This window comes from Monodelphis domestica, chromosome 3 (assembly GCF_027887165.1).
Source record: "Monodelphis domestica isolate mMonDom1 chromosome 3, mMonDom1.pri, whole genome shotgun sequence".
NCBI classification, from domain to species: domain Eukaryota; kingdom Metazoa; phylum Chordata; class Mammalia; order Didelphimorphia; family Didelphidae; genus Monodelphis; species Monodelphis domestica.
Genome location: NC_077229.1, coordinates 19,394,664 through 19,405,363, shown reverse-complemented (window position 1 = coordinate 19,405,363; position 10,700 = coordinate 19,394,664). Strand labels below are relative to the sequence as shown.

Here is a 10,700-nt window from a genome sequence, read left to right as displayed (position 1 = left end):
TGGCCTTTCCCTTTGGTCCCAAAGAGCATCCTCTAAAACACAGAAGCAAAATAAAAGGCTAAGCATCAGACTTCCAATATATTACTGCTATACCACCTGCCCTAAGGAACAGGCCACACTCCTTTAATTCTCCTTCCTCTGCTATGACTCAGCAAACACTTGGATTTACTTTACTTCCCAGTCCCTTTCCCTACTAACTCCTCAATTTCAGCAGGTCAAATAGAAATTTGAGTCATCAACATTTCCTCTCGATGAATAATATTTAGTCTGAAAGCAGCTTGAGCTGGATGGGACCATAAGATAATCTAGTCTAGCTCCATCATGTCACAGCTAAAGAAGGCACAAAGAAGGGAACTAATAACCTAAGTCACTTAAATAATAAGCGACAGAAACCAGATTCAAATCCAAGTCCTCTACGCCATGCCAAAGGCCCAAAAGACCAAGCACCACAACATACCTGGAGGAGAGCAGCCTGTTTTCTGCTCTTCAGCCTATAATGCCCAAGTGCCACGGTAGATTCTGTCTGTAACTAGTAACCTTGACAACCATCACTTGTGCTTTGCTGAACTCCTTTAAGCTTCCTGGGCTGATGTCAAGTCCAACAGGATTCAAGACTTCATATTAACCTACCCTTTGGCAAAGGAATCCATTATGGCCACTAGTTCAAAGCTTTAATTTGGGCCCACAGGACCCCAAAGGATGTGTGCAAAGGTTCAAGGGGATGATAAGAATCTAGATGAGAAAAAAACAAAGCACACCTATACTTATCACTAACTACATTTTAGCATTTCCTTCAATTATACATACACACACATACATATATATGGCAAAAAACATGATTCTAAAGGGGTCCAGAAGCTCCAGACTGTTAATGTTCTATGACACACAAAAAGGGAAGATAGGTCTAGGTGACAGCATTTAGAATCAAAAGTATCCTTAGATATTATCCACCCTAAGATTTGAGAGATGGGAACAAAGAACTAAAGGGATCTGTCAGAAGCCTGGGCCCTCCTCCACTCCAAATTATGTTCATTTTGGGGGAAAATGACTCCACAGGAAATGAAATTCATCTCTGTCAAGAACCCCACTGCTTGCCCCCAAGAAAGAAAATGCTGACCAAACTCAGCTACCAATTTTTAATGAGCCAAATAATTAAGTATAATTTCATCAATTGCGGGTAATTCAGCCTTTCTGGCTAACAAGTTCTCTACTATGAAATGAAATGTCCTCTGGGATACAAAGCAAGGAATCCCTGAATACAAGATAAATACTACTTTGGCATCCCTGATCATCTACATAATAAAAACAACACAGAGGTTTCAGTTTAGAAAGTACTTTCAAAAGGCAACCTACTCAAAGACAGAAAGAGGTTCCACGGACAGCAAAATATCCAGAATAGCACTTTCTGTGAAATCGAAGAACTGGAAAGGAGATGTTGATGACCAGACAACAGTTAACACAGAGGATGGAATGGAATATCTCCGTGGTGTTTAAAAAAAAAGCTAATTCTGAAGGGCATGAGGACTTGCATGAAAGATGCGGAAGGAGTATAGATGTAGAAGATGTATTAGGAAATAAGATGCACAAACAAAAGTTTAACAAAAACACCAAAACTCAACAATTCAATTCTAATGACTGCCAGTTAACCCCAACCCTGAGAGTCACAGAAGTAACCACTTCTTTGGGGAGATGGAGCACCAGCCTAGATCAAGCTTCAGTTTTTACCAAACTTTTCTAATTCTACCTTATTTTTTGTTACAAAAGCAAAGCATTCTGGTAGACAGAAATATACTTGTAAATGAAAGCGATAGTCAAACAAAAAAGGCATCAAACTATTTCTTTAAAAAAAGAAAAATGCGAATGTCTACTAAAACCTTCTCCTGACACTTCCAAGGGTAAAGAATACCCTGAATTTGTGAAGGCTACACCAGCAGAACCCCAGCTCGAGCAGGGCTCACCAAGCCAAGGTGGAATGGCTTGAAGGACAGACTAGCAAAGTCTGGACAATTGCATCCATCCCTTGAAGGTAGGAAATTAGATAAAAACATTTGTGAGCACTCACTCCCACTCTCCCCTACACACATTTATTAGCCTTTTCCAAGTCAATCAAATCCTGGCCAGCAGGGCACTATACCCCAGGGAGAGGGATTAGTTCCAGAAGGATTCCTCCGAGGCCTCCAATTCACCTTGGATTCCAGCCTGTGCTGTGAAGAAAGTACTTTCCAGATGATTCTAGATGATGTAAGTGTGAGTTCATAGGAGAGAAGGGACAAGAACTCTGCTAACCCAAAGACTACACTAAGAAAAAGAGAACGGTATGCCAAGAAGTGGGGAAAATGACGCCTTCTGGCTTTCTACTTGAAGTCTGGGTTGCTTTACCAGAGTACACGACGTTTGGAAGGAAGGATGCAATTCAAAAAGACTCTGGCCTTTACCTTCTTCCCACCATTTGCTCTTAGGTACTTGTTCATGTTTTCAAAGGCCCTGGCTTCCATTACCTCCATTTTTCAGATAAGGAAATTGAAGTTCATAGAAAGGTTTTGTCCCAGCTAAAGGGGTAGGTAGGCCACCGCCTCTTCTGTACCATTATAGCAATGTTCTTCTCCAGAATCTTCTAAATATCAGCGACTATTTAAAAGTATTCTATAGTATTCCATTATGAAAACCAGAAATAAACACAGAAAATGACAGTCACTTACAAGATCAGATCAGAAACAAAACCCCAAATAAACTTTGTGTTAACTCAATCTTTGCTGCTGAAGGGCTCTCTATTGCAGTTCTCCAGTTTCGGTTCTTGCCCATTTTTAACAACTTCCAGAGGTTCTTACTCCACGGTTGCAGTGTAAGACCCATTAACCTCCTCAAGCTACTATTTCCAATCTTAGCAGGGAGCGTCCTTCTCAACTGAGACTTCTAAGAAACAGAAGAACAAAGATTTCAAGGAAGCCTAATGCTTAAGACTGTAACAAAACAGCAAAAAGAAACTGCTGGAAATTCCCAAAGAAATTAAAAGTGCTGACATTTATCTGATGGCTGAGTGAGCTTATCCAGGTCGTTTAACCTAAGCAGTCTGTTGCCTCATCTGTAAAATTGGGATAATTCTTATATTCCATAGCACAGAGCTTTTGTTTAAAAAGGCACTTAATGTATATAATTGAAAATGATGGGAAAGAAAGAGAAATGCATTCAAATGAAGAAATCTTGAGGGTATGCTTAGTGGAGAACAGACTTCAAATTCACTTGATGGCTGAAGCAGAGATGAAACTGCAGCTGAAGATGAGAGGGAGCAAAGAGAACAGAATGACAGCTCAAGATTCTTCAAAAGCCCAGGGTGGACCAATGACAAAACCCTCAAATGGTGGCCGTAACAGAAATTTTGGACCGAGGCTGTAGTGAAATCGATAGGAGGCAAAAGTGAGGATGAAAAATGAAATCTCCCGGTTATCTTTGATTAAACTGAAGGTCAGAACAACCTCCCTCTGGGGGCCAGGAGTAAACCCTTGTCCAAGTCAGCATAACCGCTCCAGCAGCTAAGCAGACGCTCCCTGCATTGTGAACCCCTCAGCTAGCTGCAACTGCCAAATCAGGACATCCTATTGTTCAACATTTCATGGCAGCCCCCTATACTATAAAAGGAACCCCCAGCCAAGCCAGCGTGGCTCCTCCCTTAGGGGCAGCCCTGCGCCTAGCATAGGGCGCTAGTAAATAAACGGTGATCCTTTGCCTACTTGCATTGTCTCCGTGTCTCCATTCTTGGGGGATTTTCTCAGACCCAACAAAACAAGCCAAGGCCCTTCTGTTTGTCCAGCCAAATAAAAAAGTGGAGTCTCTGGATGAACGGGCCTCAGATGCTCACCTCCAGCTGCAGGAATTTCATGAATGAGTGGTAAGCTGTAAGAGACCTAAGAGATCCTCTAATCAGGATCAACCCCTTCACCATATAGAAGAGGAAGCTGAGACCCAAAGAGGGGAAAAATGTACTTAATGTAAGAACAGGAGCAAAATCAGGATTCATTAAATCCAGTTTCCCACCAATCACCACTGCCACACCTAACCTCTACTGAACCCATTGACATTGAAGAACATGGCAGTTAAGTTAGAGATGTTTAAAAATAAAACAAAAACTTCACAGTAATCCTTTTTAAAAAATTCCTTACCTTCCATCTTAGAATCAATATTGTATATTGGCTCTATGGCAGAAGAGTGGAAAGGGAAAGGAAATCGGGGTTAAGTGACTTGCCCAGGGTCACACAGCGGGGCAGTGTCTGAGGTCTCATTTGAACCCAGGACCTCCCATCTCCAGGCCTGGTCTCTATCCACTGAACTACCCAAATGTCTCCAAAGTAATCAGTCTTAATATTTCTCATAGGGTAACATATTAAATTGATGAAAATAACTCAAAATTATAAAGACATTCCCAAAGATGAGAATTTAGAAAAAAGCAGATTGCCTAATGAAGAATTTAACTCCAAGAAAGCTTGATCAATAATCATTTATTAAGCACCTACTATGTCCCAGGTATTGTGGACAAAAAATTAAAAAGTTAATCCTTGCCCTGAGAAAATCCACATTTTATCCAAGAAACAACATGTATAATGGGCACCCATGAACAAAAAGACAAGGTAGGTTCATGAGAGAGGCCCTCAACTCTGGGTCGCAGGTTAGCTTCTGGTTAAGAATTCAATTCTGACAGGCACAAAGAACTTTCCTAAATCTGCAAGGAGAGGAGAAAGAAGCTAGCTTGGCAGTTTCCTTTGGGCCCTAGCAAGTGCTTCTATGAGTAAAGAAGGCTCATCTTGGAACCAGTCGAGAAAGTTCTCTGGAATACACAAAGCCTGCTCTGGCCCCCAAACTGTGGCACACACTGCAGCACTATGCCCAAATGCCGGGGCACCTCCCTGCAAAGCCTCAGGCATCCCTGAGTGCTAGGGCAGGCTGCTCTGGAATGATTTCAGGTTTTCATTTGCACCAGGGCACCCGTACTTGGAATTTTAATTAGAGTGAACAGAATTTCAAAAGAAAAAATGTTCTCTGGACACAACAGCTCAGACTCCCAAAGGTCCCCAAGATACACAAGTTTTGAGTGTGAAGAGAGGGTTCACGAGTCAATAGCACTGAGCTGGCAAAAGACATGCCTTAAAGAGTGTTTGTGAGAACTGGGTTATCTCTGGACTTCCCACTTATGGTATGTCCTGTGGTATACTTGGGGAAGGCCCACGATTTCTAGCTCTTTGCCAAGAGCCAAGTCTCAAAAACAAGGGCCAAGTCCAGCCTAAAAGCCCATATAGCTGTTTTTATTCTTTTACTGACTCTCCTACAAGAGTCATCTGATGAAAGAAATGAAAAGCTGATCAGACACTGCCATCAGGACACCTGGTCTACTAGGTGACTAATATTCTCTAGGTCTCCATTTCTTTAGAAAATAACACGTCGGGGAAAAAAATGTCCTTTCCAGATCTGTTGTTCTTGGTCCCATGAGTATTATTATTAAACCCTTTAATTAAGCCCTGTTAAGTCACCGAACTAAGAAGGCTTATTTTTATGTCATCACAATTAGAAAATATATTCTAGGAGTGTTCTGGGTTATCATGCAAGAGATGTATTTCAATTTAGAATTTTAAAAAGTAGATTATTCAATAAAAACTTTTTCTCTACCTGTGGGGTCTCCAAGAGATCAATCACTTAAAGATCGATTTTCAACAAACTTTTCCACAAAAAAAACTTTTAACAGCTGTTTTGAATTACAAACTCCCTTTTCATTGCAGAATGAAATAAATGTAAAAGAATGTAATATTGAGATGGTTTATATAGTTATACTATAGCTTTAAGCTCAGCTCAGTGTACTTTGAAGTGGCAGCGAGGTGGCACTGGGTCTGGTGTTGGAAAGACTTTTGTGGGGTTTAAATTCGGCCTCAGACATTTACTAGCTCTGTGAACCTTGACAAGTCACTTAATCCTGGCTGCCTCAGTCTCCTTATGTGAAAAATGGGCTGGAGAAGGACAAACGACTCCAGGATCTTTACCAAGAAAAACCCCAAAAGGCGTCACAAAGAGTGAAAAAAACAACTTAAGTGTACTTTCTTACTTTCTCCAAGAAGAAAATACTGCTCATAACTAAGCAGTTGTAGGAATTTAAGGACAGGTATTTTGCACCATTACAACATTTGTGCTATAAATTTGTGCTATAAGATTTTAAAAGGCTCAAAATTCTTAAATTGAGCCTAGTGGTCCTATTTGGTTGGCATTTCCACATCCATTCACAGGCAGGTAGTCAAGATGGAAATAATCAAGTGCCCACAAGTGAGGGCTAGGAAAAGAATCAAACAACATTGTCCCCAAGCCCTCAGCTCCAATTCCCAGGCCATTTACACTGTTCGAAACACTCAAACAATTAAGTGACTAAGATATATCACTACGACCTCAGGGGGCAAAGCATCTTACCATCCTCATCAAATTATACTAAAGTAAAAAGCTATTACTGTCAGCTCTTTTACATGCACCAGATTTCATAAGCAAAATCAAAGCTACACACATCACCAATTTTTGCCACTAACCACATAACCACAAAGTTGATATCTAGTTTCTAATGAGATTATTAGTATGAACCAACAAGTCCAAACCAAAAGCACAATGACTACGAACTCCTAAGTTCATCCAAAAATCCTCGACCTACATACAGCTCTATCCCAATATCGGCATTTAAAGAAAATAAGAAAATAGTCATAAAACAATTGGAAGTCTAGGTAGAACTTCCTGATGTCGTCATCATGGGGTAAGCACCCAGCTGCACAAAATGGATGCCATCTTTGTCAAGAGAAAATCTACTATGGCTCAAGAGAAAAAATATACTTGTCATCCCCCAGGAAGGTCATCATTGGGAAAACCTTATCAGCCTGCAAGAGCCACTCAGTCTTGATACTCACCCCTCTATTACCCGTTGGCATTTTTGGTCAGAGAGTGGAGCCACAAACTCCAACATCTCCATGTAAGGTTGCACTCCTTTGAGACTTCTCCACATGATACCTGCCCTCCACCCTCCCTTTATGTGTTTTCCCTCATGACATTGTAAGCTCCTTAAGGGCAGGAACTGTCTTCATTATCAGTTTAACACAGTACCTGGCACATGGGACTTAAGTATTTATTGACTATTAACTCATTGCCTGCCTATTTTTTTAAAAAGCAACAAGAAGCTATATGAGGTTCAGAATCTTCAGATGCAATGATAGATTCTAAGTTAAAAGATGGGCTCAAAGCCTAATTTAGGTGTTTAAAAACTGAAAAAAATATATAGCAGCAGCTAATGGGGAAAAATATCTCCCCTTCTTCCTAAAGATACTTCAGTCTACAAGTGAGGAGTAACTTTCACCTCAAAGCCTGAAAAAGTTTCATCAGGTAAGAACTACACGAATTTGAACTTAGCCCAGTGCCTGGTGCACACTAAATTCTCAACTTGTTTCTTTCCTCTCTTCTGGAATTAGTATGAGAAAGAAATTCTAACTGCATGTTGGTCTCAAGCCCTATATCAAAATCTAAATGTGTTTCTAACTTTAACTTTAATAATGTGGGGTTTTTTATGTTTAATGTTTAAATGTGTTTTTAACTTTAACTCTAAAATTCTGAGGTCAAGAAATTTGCCATTTTCTACATGTCAAATAATCATTTAATTATCTTAAAGGTCTATCCTTTCTCCTGGTTGTGGTTCATAGACTATATATATACAGGGCACTCAAGAAAGGCTTAGTGGTTGAGGCAATAAATGGGTGCCTACTAAGTCTTACCATCATGCTTTGAAAATGGGAGCAATGGTCCAAATTATGAAAAATCCTGAGGCTATGTGATCAAGAAAGACCACTCACTCCAATCAGATGAACTTACAGAAACTGTGAGAGATGGAAAGGGTTAGACCAACAGACCTGTAAGATCCTTTCCTACTCTGAAGTTCTATAACCTTCTTCAAATTTGTGAGTAGTGTAATCTAAACAAGAACCACCACAGCTTCAAAAACATATTCAACCCTAAGATGTTCATGCTAAAAAAGGTAGCCATAAGCTGGTATGAATTGAAACCCATGGAAAATATCCAAATCTCTTAAAATTGTTTCTTTCCACAAACTTTAAATAAAAGTAAAAACCAGAACCAAAAAGAATACTTTACAAGCAGCAAAACTAATTTGTTGCATTCCCTTCTTTCCCTTGCCTTATTGCCAAATGGAGCTTCATTAGATCCAGCTGCCTTTACCCTAGATACTTTGGGCCTTCTGTACTCCTGAGAGTTAAGTCACTTCTCAAAGGCTTACTCTAAAAGTAACAGTAAGGTACTTCCCCCAGGACCAAAACAAGCAAATAAGCACGACCTTTTCATCGCTCTGCAGCAGCAAAGATCACCACTTTGCAAATATCCTATTCTCTCCCCCCGGGGAAAAAATACGCCAATTCACCTTTTCCTTATTTCCTGGGAACTTTAAGAGCCTAAGACATTTTGTCTTTTCCTACAAATACTCAGCAAATCTGGAACCAGAAACTTCTATTTTGATCCAGACCAAGGGCGCCTCGCCACATAACACTGAGTGCCTTTGAAACTGCTCTTCGACTCACTAATCACAGAACTTTCAAATACTTACCTTCCTCCCAGGAATGGTGGTGGGAGGGCTTGCTAAATAACACACTGAACAACTTGGTAACATAACTCCCTCACCGATTAAATCTGATAGGAAAGTGCCTAAGGTCAGTACCAAAACCACATACTACCATGGACCTCAAGACTCTAAGGAGTGATGATATTCTTTCTAGGTGGATAAGCGAAGACCATAGCAAATCATTTTGCGCCTAGTTGCATCCCATTTGGAGATTTCTGAACACCAGCAGATATTCTTGAGATAAGATTGTTTAAATATGTGATTTAAATGGATGCTATTATTGCCTGGCAAGAACATACTGCTTATTCAACAGATGTATAAACTCCCAAGACAGGGAAAGCCTATTCTGTTTACCACCAGAAATAAGGTTATTCTTCTTATGAATTAGCCTTGAAAGGTCTTCTCCAAAATGGTTTCCTTTCTTTAATACTCATTCCAATTATTTCTTGGGTAGGGAGGGGAGAGAGGGAGGGCCTGCTCCTACTAAAGGAGACAACAGTTGATGCAAAGAAATCCTCTCTTGTGAGGATCCAAAGATCAGCCAACCCTTGGTGAGTTTTGGTTAATTTCCATGCAACAGCTCCATATATAAACTGCCTTCAACCAAAGCTTCTCTTTGTTGGTCAAAACTGTCGAATAGCTTGAGCCACTAAGTGAAGGTGAGACTTCTTCTGGATCAGCCACCCAAAACTTCACTGATCCCTTTTCTTCTGAAGACTCCCCATGGCTTGATTCCATAAGAACCTGCTGCACCTGTGAAATCTCAAAGGTCAAAAGAAAACATGGTTCTTGGCTTACTAGGAATGCTGCTAGGGGCAACTGGATACTTACGAATTTGTATGGAGGTATTCAAATGTCAGCTGAGCTCGATTCAGACTGCTGTAATTAGTAAATGCCATGACTGCTAGAGTCTTGTGTCAAGATCTAACATGTGAGTCCTCTAAGGCCCTCCCAAGAAGCTTTGTTATTACTCGTTAGTGGCTTATGCTGATCTTTTTAACCCCACAAATTTCTACAACTGTTGAGGTACCACGTCCTTCTTGCCAATTAATTTCAGAGACATTAAGAGGCCTCCAGAGAAAATGGATCCTGTATGGAGGAGGGTCTACTTTTCAGGATGTTGAGCAACTTAGGCAGCTCTCTTCAAGAAAAGCCAAGTGGGAGAGATTCCTGGGCCAGCAAGTCCTACCTCCATCCGACTGAGAGGAGAGGCAGCCTAAACAGGGTTCTAGAATAAGACCAGCTTCCCTTTTTTAAAAACAAAGTCGTCCTTTGGGGCAGCTAATCCTGATCTGAGTTCAGGTTAAGTCTGGGCTTGCAAGAATTGCTTTACCAATAATTCTGGTCTGGCTGCAGTCCACCTGACCTAAAGTCTTCCCGGTGACAGCGGGCTGCCAAGGGTCCTCGTGCTGCCCCAGTCTTGGAGGGGGTGGAGTCTAGGAGCTTCCTTCCCTTCAGGTAGCCAGCACGTGTGCACTCACTAAAACTCTCTGGGTGGGGGGTAGCTGCGGGCGGGTCTTGATGTTGGCGCAGCAAGAGGGCCCTCGGGCTCCTCCCAGTGAGGTTCGGATCTTGAAAGCCAAGAAGCCCTAAGGAGGGGGCAGGGAAAGCTCCGCAGGCTCGGAAGTTGGATGGGGGCGGGGCGTTCGGCGCGAACCTCCGCCGCGGTTTCTTTCCTTCCCGCCACCCAGGGCGGATGCACGCGGCCCACAGCTGGGGCTCGGCTTGCTCCTCCTCGAAGGCCCGGGCGCCGAGTCTTCCCCAAAACCTCGGCCTCGGCCTCCTCTCCCGAGGGAGAAGGGTCAAGGGAACCCCGGGCCCAGAGGGGTCGCCTAGTGTGGAGCGCGCGCCCAACCGTCCCCAGATCCCGCGAACTTTGCAGTAACGGCCGCGGCGCGCGCCCCGCCGGAGACCATGTGCTGCCGCCACCACCACCGCCGCCGCCGCTGCCGATTCCGCGCTGCCGCAACCGCCGCTTTGTCTGCTCTCCGTCCGCGGTCTCGAGCACACTGCTCTGCTCTGGGCTCACCCGCCCCACCCCATCTCGTCTTCCTCCGACCGCCGA

At 42.4% G+C, this 10,700-nt stretch overlaps 1 protein-coding gene across 5 annotated transcripts in view; it reads right to left on the bottom strand.

Annotated features, from left to right (window-relative positions):
- The window catches only part of MORC2 (MORC family CW-type zinc finger 2), a 66,451-nt gene extending 56,344 nt beyond the window's left edge, over window positions 1-10,107 (bottom strand). For 3 of the 5 annotated variants that reach the window (XM_056821472.1, XM_056821474.1, XM_056821473.1), the window contains exon 1: window positions 9,467-9,606. In XM_056821472.1, coding sequence (XP_056677450.1) covers window positions 9,467-9,534 — 68 coding nt within the window. In that variant the 5' untranslated portion in view covers window positions 9,535-9,606. Of the gene's footprint in view, window positions 1-457; window positions 1,734-9,466; window positions 9,607-9,968 lie in introns of those variants that run through there. The other 2 variants (XM_056821475.1, XM_056821476.1) reach the window with 2 other exon arrangements.
- Between the last annotated feature and the right edge of the window lie 593 nt (window positions 10,108-10,700).